General features: G+C 27.5%; 3 protein-coding genes across 5 annotated transcripts; 1 reads left to right on the top strand and 2 right to left on the bottom strand.

Moving 5' to 3' along the window:
- The first annotated feature begins 1,259 nt into the window (after nt 1-1,259).
- Nucleotides 1,260-3,568, top strand: LOC126852999 (F-box only protein 28). The gene is made up of 3 exons (XM_050598362.1): nt 1,260-1,550; nt 1,648-1,896; nt 2,679-3,568. Exons 1-3 carry the CDS (start codon nt 1,383-1,385, stop codon nt 3,453-3,455), a joined length of 1,194 nt encoding a protein of 397 aa, XP_050454319.1. The 5' UTR covers nt 1,260-1,382; the 3' UTR covers nt 3,456-3,568.
- Nucleotides 3,569-6,421: 2,853 nt separating this feature from the next.
- Nucleotides 6,422-12,305, bottom strand: LOC126852910 (cilia- and flagella-associated protein 91-like). The gene is made up of 9 exons (XM_050598194.1): nt 12,272-12,305; nt 11,272-11,529; nt 10,963-11,171; nt 8,826-9,171; nt 7,654-7,985; nt 7,317-7,538; nt 6,952-7,256; nt 6,669-6,879; nt 6,422-6,569 (listed from the first exon to the last, which is right to left on the bottom strand). Exons 1-9 carry the CDS (start codon nt 12,303-12,305, stop codon nt 6,483-6,485), a joined length of 2,004 nt encoding a protein of 667 aa, XP_050454151.1. The 3' UTR covers nt 6,422-6,482.
- A 79-nt stretch (nt 12,306-12,384) lies between these two features.
- LOC126852973 (uncharacterized) lies at nt 12,385-17,445 on the bottom strand. Of its 3 annotated transcripts, none has more exons than XM_050598298.1 (4): nt 16,944-17,039; nt 16,342-16,384; nt 15,660-16,258; nt 12,385-15,578 (listed from the first exon to the last, which is right to left on the bottom strand). In XM_050598298.1, exons 3-4 carry the CDS (start codon nt 16,245-16,247, stop codon nt 13,347-13,349), a joined length of 2,820 nt encoding a protein of 939 aa, XP_050454255.1. In that variant the 5' UTR covers nt 16,248-16,258; nt 16,342-16,384; nt 16,944-17,039; the 3' UTR covers nt 12,385-13,346. The 3 variants fall into 3 exon arrangements, with proteins under 3 accessions (XP_050454255.1, XP_050454256.1, XP_050454254.1); XM_050598299.1 differs by having other exon boundaries at nt 16,342-16,369; nt 16,944-16,958; XM_050598297.1 differs by lacking the exon at nt 16,342-16,384 and having other exon boundaries at nt 16,944-17,445.
- Between the last annotated feature and the right edge of the window lie 835 nt (nt 17,446-18,280).

The following is an 18,280-nucleotide window of genomic DNA, read 5'->3' as shown; positions in this document are numbered from 1 at the left end:
AAAGGTGTGCTATTACGCACATTTCTGAACAACCATACAATTTTGTTCCAGCGGCCATTTTTTAGCGGCAAATTAAACTGACATATCACTCATTCTTGTATAATTTGCATAAAATTAATAAAAAGATAAAATAAATAAAGAAAATAAAATAAATGGCATTCTTAATATGCATATATTTTATTAAATTATAATAAAAAATCAAATATTTACATAAAGAAAATAATAACAAATCAATACAAATTTTAAATAAGATGAATATGTAACTAGGAAAACATATATATATATATATATATAATATATATAAAATATATATATACATATAAAGAATAAAAAATGAAAAAATTAACAAACAAAAGTATTAATATTTATATATATTTTTATTGTTGTTTAAATTATACTTATTCTTTATTATTATTGACAATTATTCATTTATTTACTCGACAATTATTGACAAATTATATTTAATAATTTATTTACTGCTTCATTCATTTTATAACATATATATATATATATATATATATGTTATAAAATGAATGAAGCAGTAAATAAATTATTAAATATAATTTGTCAATAATTGTCGAGTAAATAAATGAATAATTGTCAATAATAATAAAGAATAAGTATAATTTAAACAACAATAAAAATATATATAAATATTAATACTTTTTGTTTGTTAATTTTTTCATTTTTTTTTATTCTTTATATGTGCTTTAAAATGGATCAAACAGATACGAGCTATACGTATATAAAATATTTATTATTATAAAAACAATATTTATTATCATTGTTTTTGTTATTATTAATTTTATTAATAAATACAATAGTATTAACAATTAAACGCAACTAGATAGAATAAATGTTTATTTAACATACCATTTTTTACATTAATATTTTTATTTTTGCAAATAACTTTCCACTGGTCACTTATAATTGGATCTGTAGGAAATCTAAAAAACCTAAGATTTTCAGATTCCTTTTCGTGTAATTTTGGCAACTATTTACTGCACATGAACGATATCTTAATATCAATTCCATCAACACACTCGTATAATTAATCTGGTATTACAATACAGACGTCTAAAATTAAGGTTAATGCTTTTCGACATAAACACAGAAATTTAAAAATGATGGCGGCTGGTACAATGCGCAGAACGATGCGAAAACGCGTTCTCAGTATAAGCACATCTTACTTCCTTTCACGATGTATGCCGCAGTGGCTTTACTTCTCTATCCTAGTTTATGCTCGGCCTCTATATTTTCTATGTCTATGGTTGTGATAGAAGTTTGTTAGTCAAATACGATATAGAATATAGACACAGTATAAGTTTCGTGCTAAAAAGAAGAAAGTGGACATTTTTCATTTACACTTAGAATTGTGAAGAATGCAAATCGATATGGTTAACAATTACGAACAACTGAGACATTTGTCTAATCCTGTCACGCGACAATTGGATGATAATATGCAGTTGACATTGATAAATCTTCCTGATGTTTGTTTAGAGGCGATTCTGTCTAACCTCTCTTATGATGAAATTTCTAAATATAGGATTGTAAGAGATAACATTTTAAAATCTGTAGAGAGGATTTTCTTTTTCCTGTATCAGAAACGCAAAACGTATCTCATGATATTATTTTTTTGGGATATAGGTTTGCAGACAATTTAATCGGATTTGCAAGAAGTTACTTAATCGTGGTTTTAATCTGATGGAAAAATATCACGCACAGTGCCTTCGCGCAGTGAAAAGTAAATTACCAAGGAGAGAATCGGAGCGAAGAAGTCATCCTCTTGCGCGTCATTGTGATATATTAACAGCGATAGAAACAAGAATCTCTATGCTATCAATGACTTTCATTAAGTATGTGGATCTGAATGTTTGTTGCTTTATTCCAGGAAAGGTAATTGATTTTTACTTTGTAAAAAGCATGGCACAATCATTGTTATTGATCTGATAATAATTGGTAAATATAGTTTAGAATAATTCTTTTAGATTTTAATAAAAACACATTAAATTTTTTTTTCATGTAGAAATAGATTTGAAAAAAATTGTTAAGATTATGAATTCCTAAGAATTATTAATTGTTTAAAATATGATGCAAGCACAGCCATATCTAATAGGACAGAATTTGATGTATCATGACTCTTGACAAGACATGATAGTGAATAGGCATCTTCAAGTAAAACTAAAACAATGAAAAATGTTGAGTATACATATACTGCATATAAAAATAAGAAATATGCCAATGACTTGTAGCATACTTGGCTGCTCAATCTATAAATTCTGTCTAATTAAATATGGCTACATTATGTTTATATAGAAGCGTATGATTATCAGTATTTCATGGGTATGATAGATTTCTTAAACTTCTTCGGAAGTGTTATCTTTAACGCTTAATAAATTTTTTTTTATAACATTGTGCAATGATTTCTATTTTTCAAATCTTTATTTTTACATGAAAAGAAATTGATTGAGCGTATTGATAAAAATTTAAAAGTATTATTCTGAAATATTTATCTTTTCTTTAAAACAATATATATGCATATTTGGAATATTTCTCATAATTTGCACATAATTTAAGTAAATAATAATAATAAAGAAAAGATCTTTCAATTTCATAAATTTGACATATGTCTTGTTTATACTTATATTGTTAAATAAGTACATTTAATTATGCATTAGGTAATTGATGAAATATTTCGTGTCCTTCGATTAATTCGAGAAACAAAGACACCACCTAGAGCACATGAGATACTTCAAGAACTGCGGGATATAAGTAGTATGGCCATGGAGCATTTTGATGAAAAGATTTTGCCAGATTTAAAACACAATATTTGCACATCTATGATTGGAACTGTGAATTCGTACGATATACCTGGTGGGGTCATGATCTCCTCCAGTAGAAATAACTCTGCACTGCCACATTGCAACAATCATAGCTCAACCTGCTCGGAAAAACTTAATCAGACATTTAAGAAAATTAATGATTGTATGAAAAAGAACAAGATATTCTTCTTGTCTGTAAGAAATCAAATGGGTAGAATAAAGCTCAGAATGCAAAGACAACACTATCAAATACGAATGCAAAACTTGAAATTACAGAAACAAGTAAAGAAGATACATGATCAAGACATGCAGTTAGCTGAGATGCGAAAGCATCTTGAGGAATGGGAACAGAAAATGGTCGATTTAACTACCGAACTGAGTCGAGCACGAGAAGAAACTCAGAATCCTGACTCATTAGAAAATCGCAAACGAAAAGCACATATTGATATTATTAATGCTGATGTCGAGACACTTCAACAGACGAATGAATTACATGCCAAAAAACGCAAACTCATAGTAGAAAGAAAGTCGTCGAGTGATGCGCAAGATATGAAGTTCAAAAAATTTATGTCGGAATTACTTGCGAAAAGTGCGTTAGATAAGTACCTTGTCGGTCCATCGTGCTCACGCTAATTTGACTTTTCTATATTAATATTCCTAGCACAAAAATTTTTGCAGAATTATTCTTTGTATAAAGCAATTTTTGATTATTATAATAAAATAGATTTAGCAGTCATAGATAAAAATATTTAAATTTTTGTCCAATTATTTACTATTTTTAAACGATGATTATAAGAAAGTTTAAACAAAAAATGACTTTGATTAATTATTTCTCTTTTGTTGCATTATAAGATTAACATAATATAAAAAAATGACCCATATTAACCTGGCACCCCCACCACGAAAAATCGGATTCGGCTATAGTGTATAATTAAGTGCTAATTTGTTGCTAATTTATTGCCCTAAGCCCGAATTTATTGCTCTTACCCATGAGCAGGAAAATGATATTAAAGATGGGAGTGCTGACTTGCCATTAAGCTAGTACTCCCACTTCCGAAAAATACATATAATTAGTTGCAAATCAAAAAACAAATACACTAGAATTTATTGCTAATTAATTGCTCAAAGAAACTGCAAACAAATTTTGAAAATATTAAATTTTTAATTATACACTAATATGATATATTATGAACATGGAAAGCAAAATCATCAAAAATACGCAGCTAACAACAACAATTTGTTATAATATTGTATTCGGCATTAAATGTTATCAAAATAAGTCATTTCCGCATTTATTGCTTGCACTTTAATTTAAAAAATCGAACCGAAAGAGTGGGGGTGCTAGCTTACACATAAGAGTAAAGTATATCAACGCAATTAGTTGCTGCTAATATTTTGGTCTTAAAATGTTTCTATAATTTATTGCTCTCAAGATATATAATATCAAATTTAATGCTCAACGTTTAACTTAGAAAAATCGATCCGAAAGGATGGCGGTGCTAGCGTGCCAACAAGAGTAAAGTATATCAACGCAATTAGTTGCTGCTATGATTTTGGTCTTAAAATGTTTCTATAATTTGTTGCTTTCAAGATATATAATATCAAATTATTTTGGTCTTATATTTTTACATATTGATATACTTTACTCTTGTGTGTAAGCTAGCATCCCCCTCGATTTTTCTAAGTCAAACGTTGAATAATAAATTTGGTATTATATATCTTGAGAGCAACAAATTAAAGAAACATTTTAAGACCAAAATATTAGCAGCAACTAATTGCGTTGATATACTTTACTCTTGTGTGTAAGCTAGCTCCCCCACTCTTTCGGTTCGATTTTTTAAATTAAAGTGCAAGCAATAAATGCGGAAATGATTCATTTTGATATCATTTAATGCCGAATACAATATTATAAATTACAATTTGTGATAAATTATTATTGTTAGCTGTGTATTTGTGATGATTTTACTTTCCATGTTCATAATATATCATATTAGTGTATAATTAAAAATTTAATATTTTCAAAATTTGTTTGCAGTTTCTTTGAGCAATTAATTAGCAATAAATTCTAGTGTATTTGTTTTTTGATTTGCAACTAATTATATGTATTTTTCGGAAGTGAGGGTACTAGTTTAATGGCAAGTCAACACTCTCATCTTTAATATCGTTTTCCTGCTCATGGGTAGAAGCAATAAATTCGGGCTTAGGGCAATAAATTAGCAACAAATTAACACTTAATTATGCACTATAGCCAAACTCGATTTTTCGTGATGGTGGTGCCAGGTTAATATGGATAAAAAAATGATGTATTCATCCAAATTCATAGTGTTTTATTGTAGGACTTCCATATGCATTATACAGGGTGTCCCGAAACTTTTGACACACCCGAAGTGTGAAGGTAGATTGGGCCAAACTGAGTCGAAAAGTATGTATCATTTTCCTCTATAACGCTTCAGAAAGATGTTATTATTGAGTAAAGTCTGGCCAATCATCGCCGATCTTTAGTCAAGCGCACGTTAGTGAATCACACGTCTGATAGTGGATAGTGTGCGCGAGCGTTCAGCTGTTACAGCGGCGCGCCATTACCACGCGTGCGGCTCACTGACGTGTGTTCAGCTAAAGATCGGCGCTGATTAGAGACTTTATTCAATAATAACTTCTTTCTGAAACGTTATAGAGGAAAATGATGCAGGACTTTCTGACTCAGTTTGGCCCAATCTACCGTCATACTTCGGATGTGTCAAAATTTTTGGAACACCCTGCATATAATTCTAATATAAAATGTAAAAAAATTTATATTAATTAATATTAGAGAAAATATTATTTTATTGTGCATTTATATCAAGGAATATAAATAGAACAAAGACAATAAATTATATATTGCAATGATATACTAATATAGATTTCCTTAAAATAATATTACATATTATATTATTTTAGACATATTTTAATCATTGTAAAATATTAATTTTATTTTTAGTGTACGAATCTTTTAATATGTATATAACTGATTTTATTATAATATTAGTTTCTCTTGTTTGTACGTAAAGTATATAATCATATTAACATGTAAATATAAAAAAGACTGTAATTCATATTAAACATTAATCAGCATACATTTAGCTTGACCTTTTATCGATTTATATAATTCATAATTCATGATACACGATTTTATAGATACATTTAAAATGAAAAAAAGAAAATATTTTTCTAAATATACAAATGGAATAATTTATAAGTATCTTATTTGCATAAATAGATATTAAAGATAATAGACTATTATTGAAAAAATAATTTGAAAGATATAAAATAGATGAGATAAATAAATAAAATAAAATTTAAAGATGTTTAATCAAAATTTTACATTAATTAGCTTAAAATGTTAACATATTTATATTGTAATAGCAAGTATAAAATTTTCTCAAATGATAAAGTTTGTATACATAAACAAATAATTCATTTAATTCACATTCAATTACATTTACTATGACAAAGTTTAATAAACAATTCATGTAAATAACTTCTTAATTTTCTACATCATATTATTAAAATTAATGATTAATTTTTATTATTAAAGATATATATGATTTCAATAGCTTTTTTTAAGCTTAGAATAGTCTTTAATTTTTGATATCAAATGTTAAGTTTTTACAAATCGATTTGTTAATTTACTTCTAAATCTGTTTTTTTTTCTTCGATTTTGTGGGATGAAAATTCGATTTCTTCTGTCTCAATATCTTGTTCCTCTTCCTGGAAAAATACATAAATAAACATTTTTATACGGAAAATGATATAAGTAAATCATCAATCTCAATTATATCAGTTATGTAGATTGCTTATATTAGTTTTGTTTTTTATACCAACATTTTGATTTATAACTTTCAGTGGTTTAATAGATGGTAAAGTTGAAATTTTCTCGCAAATTGATATATACGCATTTCGCATATAATTTTGTTGTTGATCACGAATTTTTCCTCTTATGTTGTGTTTTTCCACTTCAGGTAAAACAAAATTATAGATCATATCCATTACCAGTTTTTCTTCTGCCAACTTATCCACACTGTAGAAATATGGCAGCCTTTTATACATATGTTGCTTTTTAATGATACACTTGTTTATATCTATTAATTACCAATCTTGTTTTTCTAAGACTTGTTTTGATATGTCATCCACTTTATCGTTAAGTTGCAAAATTTGTTCTTTAGCTGTTTTATCGGACATCCAATCAACGCCCTCCCTTATAATGTCTTCCAAGTAAGCTTCTATCGAGTCCTGATTTACTTTTATAATTTGTTTAAACATTTCGTCGAATTCTCGTCGTCGATTACGTTCCAATTGGCGTCTACCAGCTTCAGCAGCTTCCCTCATACATCTTTCTCTTTCGGCAAGTAAAGCAAAAGCATGAGCTCTACGTTCATCTTCTAATCTCACCAGTTCCTGAAGATGATAAAGGAGATAATTGAGCAAATTATTTCAATATAAAATTAGAAAACTTACTTTGCTAAGAAAATCTAATGTTCCACAAATTGTTTTTCCTTCCAAAGAATTGAGAATCTCGCATAAACGATCTTCCTGTATCGATTGATGATCATTTTGTAATTGTTGTAACTCGATCATACATATTTTTTCACGGTGTTTTTGTTCAGCCTGTTGTTCGAGCATTTGAATCGAATGTAATTCTTCAATCAATTCTCGGTATCTATCGCATCCTTCATACATCTATAAAATATAAAATTCTATTTTTCTTATTTTGTATTAGTAGTACAGTAGTTATAGAAAAATTTTTAATATATCTTTTTGAATGAATATGATAATTTTATATGATGTACTTTACCAGACATTGCACCCCTCTGCCTTTAACCAATTTTTGAACAAACGTAGCAGATTCTTCACATTGTTTCTGTTTATTATCCCATATGCTCAATCTGCGTGGTGTAACGGGCAAAACCGATTGTTTGTGATCACGCTTTATTAATCTTGGAGTTACATCTACGGATTTAACATTCATTCGGATGGCCTTCAGATCAGTATGAAGTTGCTTCAATTTTTCATCCGTCCATCTAGTTTCTCGTATACAGATATCTATCGGTTTAGACTTGTGTTTAATCACTTTTGGTTTTCCGATAGTTGGTAACCAGTTGAGCATTGTATTTTCCTTTTCTTCTTCTTTAACAATAAACATAGTACGAAATTGAATAATATATATTACATATATAGAATGCATAATTAGAGTATTTTAAATAAATGTTATAATATGTTTTCTTTGAAATTTGACGTCCTACAAAAAATATTCCAAATAAAATTTAGAGAAACAGAGAGAGAGAGACAGAGTGAGTTTTGAAAGAGAAAAAAGTTGATAATATTAAATTTTAATTAAAATCATTTTTCAAGATCATGTGACAATCATTAGTTTTTTTAAATGGAACCACTCCAATTTTTTTTATATAAATTATATAAATTCTCGCAAAATGTTTAGCGCAAAAAGTTATAAAGATATAGAAAGCAAAAAATTGAATAGTTTACGAGATTATTTTATAATTTAAGGCCGATTCTACAATAAGTCGTATGTCGTTAATCGTAAGGAAATTGATTAATCACAGTCAATAATTCCAAAAAAAATTGACTCACATAATTTTACATAAACTACAAAATATCTCATAAAATATTCATTTTTTAGAATTATATATTTTTAGTATTATATCATATTGTTAACTTTTAACGCTAAATATTGCGAGAAATAGATTTTTATAAAAAAATTAAGATAAGTCCATTTAAAAAAGTTTAAAAAAAAATTTAGTAAATTAGTTAGTAATATTCATCTGACCTTGAAAAATGACACATCAGTTAAAATTTCAGCTTATCAATTTTTTTTCTTCTGAAAACTATAAATTTTATCTAAAACATTTTTTTATATGACTTCAATTTTAGAGAAAACACCTCGTAAAACTTTATGTGAAACACCTTGTATATAAAAATTAATATCATTATAATCAATTATATACTCACGTTCGTAGCTTTCACTTAAAAATTGCTTCTCCAACTTTTCGTATTGTCTTTGAAAACGTTCGCCATAACGCATTTGCGATTCATATAAGTCGGATTTGAGACCAATATGCCTCTCGATTATATCGGGTTTGCGAGATTGTTGACTGTCGCAATATTTTCTATATAATTTTCGCAGATTTCGTTTAAGATTATGCCTGATAGTCTTGACTTGATCATCCCGATGTTTCCTCAGTTTGTTCTGAAGTCTATTGAAACGACTTTTCACTTTCTTTTTATATTGCAACTCACGTTTTTGCAAAAGACTCCTCATCAAATTTAATCGCAAATCCATTATAAACTGAATCTCCTAAAAAATAAATGTATATATATATATATATATATATATATATATATATATATATATATATATTAAGATGGTTCCATTTAAAAAACTACACGATCTTGAAAAATGATTTCTCAGTTAAAATTCAAGATTATCAATTTTTTTTCTCTCTCAAAACTATAAATTTTATATGAAACTCTTTTTATACGTCAATTTCACGTATATATATATATATATATATATATATATATATATATATATATATATATATATGCTGAAGATATTTATTACACCAATTTAGATTACCAAGCAGAACAGAAAATCACAATAATATCAAATGTCATCAAAATGACATCAAAATGACATCTTCATAATGACTTTTTTATAGTCATTTATGATGTCATTTTTGTGATTTTCTGTTTTGCTTGGATATATAAATTGGTGTAATAAATATCTTCAGCAGAAAATGTTTATTTCAAAAGATTATTGCACAAGAATCTCTTTTCTTAAAATCTACAAATATATAGAAAGGATATTTTCTTCTTACATCACAGGAAAAGTCCATATATAAAAATACATATAATAAAAATTTATATAATTATATATATAATTAAAATATGTGTGTGTGTGTGTGTTTTTTCTCTTGTATAATTTCTTGTCCATATATACAATATATATACAGGGTGTCCGGCGTAAATCGCATCACCCGTCGTGTGCAGGTAGAGCAAGTAAAACTGAGGAGAAAAGTCCTTTATAACTTTTTTTTATAACGCTTAATAAAAGAGTTATTATAGAGTGAAGTCTGGCTTATCATCGCCGATTTTTAGCTGGACGCACAGTCGGTGAACTGCGCGTCTGGTAGTGTGCGTGAACGCTCAGTGTATGGTTCATCGACGTGCGCCCGGCTGAAGATAGGCGATGATAGGCCAGACTTCACTCAATAATAACTCTTTTACTAAGCGTTATAGGAAAAAAATGGTACAGGACTTTTCTCCTCAGTTTTGCATGCTCTACCTGCACACGACGGGTGATGCGATTGACGCTGGACACCCTGTATATATATATATATATATATATATATATATATATATATATATATACATATATATACAGGAAAAAGAAGAATAATTGAATAATAATTAGAAGAATAATTATCACTGTTTTTAAGTGAAATTTGAAATGAAAAAACTGTGATAATTTTATTCTTCTAATTATTTTTCAATTATAAATTATTTATCAAATAATATAAATTATTTATATATAATTATATATTGCAATTTTTTCTCATTTCTACAAAAAAAAAATTGGTTATTATTAAAAAAACAATGCAAAAATTATTCTTCTTATTATTTTTCTTGTACATATAGACAGAAATTATATACGAAAAAGAAAACATGTATAAACATATTTCATAATGTATATTTGTATTTAATTTTATATATGGATTTTTTTTCTTAGATGGATTCTTCAATATAATCAAAATCACTTTTCTTGCATCTTTAACTTTATGTAATTTCAAAATCCTGACATATATGATAATTTACAAATCGAATTTTTTTTTAACATACAAAAATTTATTAAGATTAATTTTAAAATATAAGTCACCAAATTTTATCGAGATTTTGTCTATTACTTTTTTAAGAGAATGTTATGCTCTTTTTTATATTTTTTTGTGTGTATGTGTTTATTTAAAAATCATATGTGCCGTTTAATTCTAAAAGAAGTAACTGTTGAATTTTATCGAAAAAAAAAACTATAATAATGACAGCGTTACAAAGTAACGCATTAATTTTCAATCTTTATTAAAATACCTACCGATTCACGAAATGCCCATTCGTCTATTTCTAACATTGTTATTATTGAATTTCGCATTTTTATGTTGACCGGTGTATCCATCGATGGAAGAATTGTTTCCCAAGCTCTTTTCATCTTCATTCTGTTGATAATGTGTATCTCATGGACGCCTGCAGGTAATCCATGATTCCAAGTTAAATGATTCAACATCAATATTTCAGGATTATGACCTAAACAGAAATTTTAATAATTTTTCTATGATAGTTTTCGATTAAATTATTCTACAAATTATATATATGTATTATATATATATATAACATATATTGTTACCTGGAACAATTTTATATGGTGGCTCCCAGGGTTCGGTCTGCGCTTCACTTTCTCTATAATCCGTTTGCGTTTCTGCGTTTTTGCACGGCAATTTAAGTGACACGGTGCAATATCGTTTTTGCGCATTTTGTAAAATTCCGCTTAAATTTCTATGCTCCAAATGCGGAATGTCTATGATCTGTATTTCCGGGAATATTGGTCTCCGAAGATGCTTACACGTATTTTCGTTCATGATTTCAATTGTCTCTCCTTGTACAGCTATTTTTTTATAAATCCGAAAATTGAAGAGAATTATCGAAATCTTTTTATATAGAAAATAATATTTTAAATATACAGAATTTAATAAAAAAAGAATTATTTGTAAAATAAAAAAAAACTTACCCAATATTTAAAGAAAATTTACGTGTGTAACTTATATTTTTTAAAATTATCCTTATAATCTTGATATATATAATGTATTATCTGAAGATTCAGAATATATATCTTTTAATTACATATGTTTCTTTTAAAAATCAATATATATAAATATATAATTTTTATATATAAATATATAATTTTATATGATTTGGGAAAACAATGTATATATATATATATATATATATATATATATATATATATATATATATATATATAATAGATTTGTTAAAATTTTAAATAAAGAAAAAAATATATATACTCTATTAATTTTTAAAGAATACAAATAGAACATTCTCTTTTGAACATTGGATAATCTGAAATGCAACATATGCTTTTTGCAATATATAATGTAAGTATAAGTATACCCGCTAATAAAAATGCATCATAAAAAAGCTGTCACTTTTTGATTAACCATTAAATTTATATATAACATATGTATTTTATGACTTTTCACTGTTTTTATCTGCTATGATTTACATTGTACTTAATTAATCTTATATGTAATTATATATAATTGCAAATGTAATGTTATGCTTACTTTATGATTATAAAAACCATAAGAATGTAACAACTGTCATAGCACAAACAGCACCCAAATATTGATCAAACAATGCCATAGCAATGAATTAAAAGCAACTTTGTGATTTTATGATAAAGAAAAATATACATATAGGAAAAATAAATGATTACACAATAATTGATCAATAATATGTATTTTATATTCTTTGAATATTACATTCTTAACAGTGATTATATAAATTATAAATGTTTACATATATTATTTTACAAATATAATTAATAAGTTTTTAGAGAATATCTTTTATAAACTTTATATAATTAAAAACAAATAAATTTTTTCTTTCATAAATTATAGAAAATACACATATGAATTCATATATAGAATGTTCCAAAAATCTCAGAACAGGTCAAATATATCGAAAATGAAGCATTTTGGAGAAAAATATTTCAAGTAAAAATTGTAAGGTTTTAAATTAATATTATAATAGCAATATGTTAATGTGATTTTAAACAGCATTGTTAAGGTTACGTAAAAATCACTTTCGGATAATACTAATGCTAACGGTATTGTACTCTCCAAGTCTTATAATTCGAAAAATACTTAATGGAAAGGATTTTATTATAGTGTTATGAAAAGCTCTTAAGTTACAAGAATATGCAATAAAAATGGGAGTTTTTACTTAAAAATCTCAAAATGATTTTACGAGATTTTAATAATACACTACTTAAACTCACATTCACATATCGCTGCTTAATGCGCTACTTAAAACCCTATAATTTTTACTTGAAACATTATTTTTGAGAAAAATGCTTTATTTTCAAGATATTTGATTGTTCCGGGACTATCGAGGCACCCCGTATATTGTGTGCGATTGAATTAGAAAATATTTTTTTATTACTTATAGATTATTTGTTTCTGTTAATACACAATTTACCTTTGATTCTAATATTACATAAATTATGATCAATAGATTATTTAGTTCATATATCATAATTATTTACATTCAAATTATTATTAATAATGAAATCTCATAATAACACATCTCAAAAAAGCACCTAACATCATCAACTGTTACAATGAAAGATTTTTCTTAATAATTCATATATGTGTAGCTTAAAAGAGAAATCTCGAAATTTTTTCAATTATTTAATCTATGTAATGGCTTAAAATAGCCATTTCCAGAAGAGCCTAGATGTTCGGGCCAACTTTGATGTAATGAAATATTTCTACAAGTTTGGTTAGGTAACATATCCTCTGGACATACACACTCCAGTTTTATTCTGTATATTGTCATTTGACCAAGTGCAATTTTGGTATTTTCTCTATCCATTGATTCTTGATATAATTTATAATCAATACCTCGATCGGATAAACATTCGCTGATAATATCATCATCTTTTTTGTACTGGAGCTTATTCTCTGATAATGCTTTTTTCCTATGAATGCATTTCAGATCCACTTGTGACAAAATTAGAGACACCTCAGATGATGGCAGCCAAAATGTAGAGAAGACTAGATCTACCGAAGTTTTTCTTTTGGATTCGATAGATGGCAACAAAATACCAGTTGGTGGTTGTCTCCGAATACCATTAATATTGTTCGGTTGATTACCGTTAGTTTCAGATCTTCGTTTTATTCTTCGCTTCTGTTGTATTTTATAATTTTTGTCCTTTACAGATAATATCAAAGGTTGTTTTTTATTAATTTTACTTTGATTTTTCAGTGATTCTCGTTTAAATACTTTTTCTATACTAATATCATCGTCTTGTACAATATTTGGAAAACTATGCTTGTAAATCTGTTTTTGCTGTATCATACTTGCAACTTTGGAAGTTGTAACTTGATGATCAGTTATTATTTGGTTTGTTGTAATATTGGATGCTTCGGTATATGTGACTTTCGGTATTTTAAAGTCGAAATTTGTATTATTTGCTTTTATTGTTTCGCTTGTAATTACTGATGTATTTAATGTATTATGCATTGTAATAGTTTTTACGATATTTAATCTATGATTCAATATGGTTGATATATTTTCTTCAGGTTCTAATGTTGACATATTTGCCAATGATATATTCATTACATCACTTTTGCTCATTGAATAATTTCTTTTATTGATATTTTCCATTCCTTTTTTCTTTTTTATGTTAACATTCTCATTATTCAATTGCGAATGATGTTGTATTAATTTAGAAGATATTAAATTATCGTTAGTTTTAGATATTAAATTAGCTTTAATTTTAGATATTAAATTATCGGTAATTTTTTTAGAAACATGTTCTCCATGAGAAATACTTATAAAATATGGATCTTTAATTTCAGCACTCCTCTGTTCTCGTATTTCAGTTTGAAGATAATCTACATTTTGTTCCTCATCTTCATTGTTACTGTTATCATTCTTGTATAGACTATTATACTTTTTATTCAATTGTACATTATCTTCTATCCATTTATTATTATTTTGTTTCCATACTTCATCGCTGCCCAAATTTTCTATGACATCGTCTTCAAAATCATGTTTCTTGTGATTCTTTAATTCATCGAAATTTTCATCGTACTCCGCATCCGAATCGTATTTGCCGATCTCCGCAAGTAGATTATTTTTATGCTTGAAGATACTTTCTTTCTGATGATTTTTATGGTCTTTTGGTGATCTCTCAGAAACCAGTGGTATGTTAACATAAGTATTCATGATTTCGAATCGATGATCGGCATCCAAAAATTTCTCTGCCTCTTTTCGTGGATCAATCGAATTATTGAATTCCAATGATTTCCAATCCTCCGAGAAATACAACGATATTCCGGGTGGGCCAACATGTTGACTCAAAGCCAGTAGCCTCATGGTGAGCGTCGAATTAAATCTTAACCGGCAGAGGTCAGCGCGCGTTTGCGACGCAAGACTTTGACCTTTCAAAAATTGATATTTCTCTTTGATCCCCTCATAGTTTAAACAGTCAGCAGACCAATGCAAAAACCAATCATTACCGAATCCGTCAACAGTGATCGACAATCCGGACATTTGTCTGCTCAAGCTATCCTCTATCGGTTTTTCGAGCAAAGGTTGTCCATTACGACCATCTATGATTGTAGCCACGGTATAATAATACGTGGGAAAACCAGCACCTATCTGATGCTTTATCATAAAATCTGGTATATTATCGTCATTGTAATAACCAGGAATTGGAATGCTAATTACTTCAGAATTAGGGACTGTGTAATTCCAGATAGGTTCAAACGTTGATCCATTGTATGCCATAATTGTAGAATTGAACATAGCCGCCACAATATCTTCAATTCCGTCCGATGTAATATCGATCAAAATCGGTGGTAAAAGTGCACCTTTTCCTGTATTATGATGAAGTTTTCGTAATTGCTGTAACAAAAGCGATTAAAAATGAGTTCAATACTCTCACATCACAACTTGATACAGATTTTATTCTATTTGATTACATACCAAATCACCATAAAATATATTAGCTTGGGATACTATGTACAATCCTCCAGCTTCTTGTTGACTACTTGTAGCTAGAACGAATATATTTTCTCCGTCGGATTGTACCATAATTTGCGGTGCTATGAATAGCTGTTCTGTGTCTGGTAAATTAACATCGCGTATAATATCCCCATGCTTTCCCGATATTACAAGTACATTACTAGTTCGGATGTCGTCCAATTGCATGGCATGTGATGCTATTACATCACCAATACCATCGCCATCCATATCTGTTATAAATCTAGCATCGTAGACATCTAAAATTCTTTGTTGCTGTGGCGATGCTATTGTATCCTGAATCGGTATTTCCCATATATTAGAACCATCACGACCGTTGATAGCTTGCAGAATCCCACCGCGCCCAGATATGATACAATCTTTAATTTTGTCATTTGTTAAATCCACACCACAATCAATGGAAAATATGGCATGGGCAGTCCAATGTGTCCACATGATATCACCTGTTTTACCATTCAATGCTAATACACCGCCTAGACATGGTGTTTGATTGCCAAAATATAAAGTACAAATATATTCTGGAGCATCCATTGTATCCAGACCTAAATTTATAAATTAATAGCTGTTACATTATTAAGTTCAATTAAACTATTGATATCAACATAAAACAATGTTAATTATTCACCTTAGATGTTGCAACAAACATCATGTAACTGTAAAATCAAAATCTGTAAAAATAAAGTAAACAAAATAAAAATAGCAAATTGCAAATCACAATGCAATCTAATATATGTAGGGTGTAAAAAAAATTAGAATGACACTTTGAAGGAAAGTAGAGGACTTCAAAATAAAGATTTTTTTTTTGTTAATACTATTTTTCTCTCCGATGTTTAGTTTTAATATTACATGATCTGAAGTAAAAGTTTGTGATTAACAATAAGTAAGATCATGTCAGTCAAGTATATGTGTAATATACCATAAATAAATAACCAAGATAAATAAATCACAACTTGTTAAGAAACTAAAGACTTCTGCTTTATATTGAGCATTTAAATATAATATAAGATCAAAACAAAATGTCGCAAAGAAAAGTATCATTAACAAAAAACGTTTATTTTCGAATCTTCTATTTTCCCCCTTTCAAAGTTGGTCTAATTTTTTTACACTCTGTATAATAATGGAAAATAAACTTCAATTTAATTTGAAAAAAGTATTAAAATATACAATCAATATAGCAAAATATGCATTTATATAAAATAAAAATAAACATTTTGGTTAAGAATATACCTGTGCTAAATCCCACGATAATATCTTCAATTCCATCAAAATTAACATCATTACTTCTTAGAGGTGCTTCGGAAGTTAACTTTGGTAATGATCTAGTCCATACAATTTTTGATGAAAGTGATGTACATGGTATTATTTCAGACTTATTTATAGAGATGTCTTCTAGTTCACGTGTTAACCAATTTTTCAATATAGTTAATGGCATCGGAAATATATTCACAATGAATATACAAAGTATGATTAAACCTAATATTATAATTAACGCTGTAATTCCATAACACAGTGGCACGAAAAGTGCCTTGTATGGTAATTTATGAGTTTGAAAACTACAAGATTTCTTGCATTTTCTACGAGGTGGCATAAGCGGCCGCTTGACACCACCATCATCTAACTTCAATCCAATATTTCTTCCATCTCTAATAAATACCTCATCATCAATATCAGTGAGATCATCATCATCAATGCTATCTCTCACTGCCAATTTTGGATATACCATTGACATATTGTTTTATTTATTTATATATATATATATATATATATATATATATATATATATATATATTGTATATCTAAAAATTTTTTAATAAGATTACAAAAATGGCAATTTAAGCGATTTATAATAATAGGAGTTATAATAGTAGGATTAAAATATCACCGAAAATTTTGCGGATTTATAAACATATGTATATAATATAATATATGGGCGTATAATTTTAATATATGTGCCTTTTTAGATGTAATTTGAATTAATGCATACCTTTATTCTGATTATCTTTAAAGAAATATCGTTTTACAATATTTGCTAATTAAAAAGTATGAAATATCATAATTAAATGAAATATCAAGATTATCAGCAACAAATATTTACGCAGATATCAATCATTACAATCTCTTAGACATTAACAAGGTACTATAAAGACAAGCTAGGTATGTTCGATTCCGATTCGATTTAAAAGATCGATTTTTTAGTTAAAAAATCGATTTTTTGAATTATATTGTTGAATTTATTATAATTTTTAAGAGCTACATTGCAAAATCCGGTCTGTATGACTAATTTTAATGCTGTAAGAAATATGTCAAAACAAGTTGCATTGAAAAATATTAATTTTTCGAAATGTAGAACGAAGACTATGAATTTCACTACATCTGTATTTAATAATAAGGCCTGTATTCATAGTCCGTTCTTATATTTAAGATTGTCTTAAGATCCCATTTAACCAATGAAATGGCTGCGTAGCATCTTAAAACCGTACTTAAGATGATCTTAAATATAAAACCGAACTATGAATACTGACCTAAGGTCCAGCTAACAGCAAAACATGGAGCTATTTCGTGGT

Source organism: Cataglyphis hispanica, chromosome 11 (assembly GCF_021464435.1).
Source record: "Cataglyphis hispanica isolate Lineage 1 chromosome 11, ULB_Chis1_1.0, whole genome shotgun sequence".
Taxonomy (NCBI): Eukaryota; Metazoa; Arthropoda; class Insecta; order Hymenoptera; family Formicidae; genus Cataglyphis; species Cataglyphis hispanica.
This window is presented reverse-complemented; position numbering and strand designations above follow the sequence as displayed.

Excerpts from the sequence above, each read along its gene's own strand:
- LOC126852910 (XM_050598194.1), bottom strand. The coding sequence starts at position 12,305 with ATGGCATTGTTTGATCAATATTTGGGTGCTGTTT. Across the intron at positions 11,530-12,271 it reads TCAATATTTGGGTGCTGTTT|CTGTACAAGGAGAGACAATT; the intron begins GTGCTATGACAG and ends ATAAAAAAATAG. Across the intron at positions 7,257-7,316 it reads CATTAGATTTTCTTAGCAAA|GAACTGGTGAGATTAGAAGA; the intron begins GTAAGTTTTCTA and ends TATCATCTTCAG.
- LOC126852999 (XM_050598362.1), top strand. The coding sequence starts at position 1,383 with ATGCAAATCGATATGGTTAACAATTACGAACAACTGAGACATTTGTCT. Across the intron at positions 1,551-1,647 it reads AAATTTCTAAATATAGGATT|GTTTGCAGACAATTTAATCG; the intron begins GTAAGAGATAAC and ends TTTGGGATATAG. Across the intron at positions 1,897-2,678 it reads GTTGCTTTATTCCAGGAAAG|GTAATTGATGAAATATTTCG; the intron begins GTAATTGATTTT and ends ATTATGCATTAG.
- LOC126852973 (XM_050598297.1), bottom strand. The coding sequence starts at position 17,445 with ATGTCAATGGTATATCCAAAATTGGCAGTGAGAGATAGCATTGATGAT. Across the intron at positions 16,259-16,943 it reads TATCGTGGGATTTAGCACAG|GTCTGGATACAATGGATGCT; the intron begins GTATATTCTTAA and ends TTATAAATTTAG. Across the intron at positions 15,579-15,659 it reads ATATATTTTATGGTGATTTG|CAATTACGAAAACTTCATCA; the intron begins GTATGTAATCAA and ends CTTTTGTTACAG.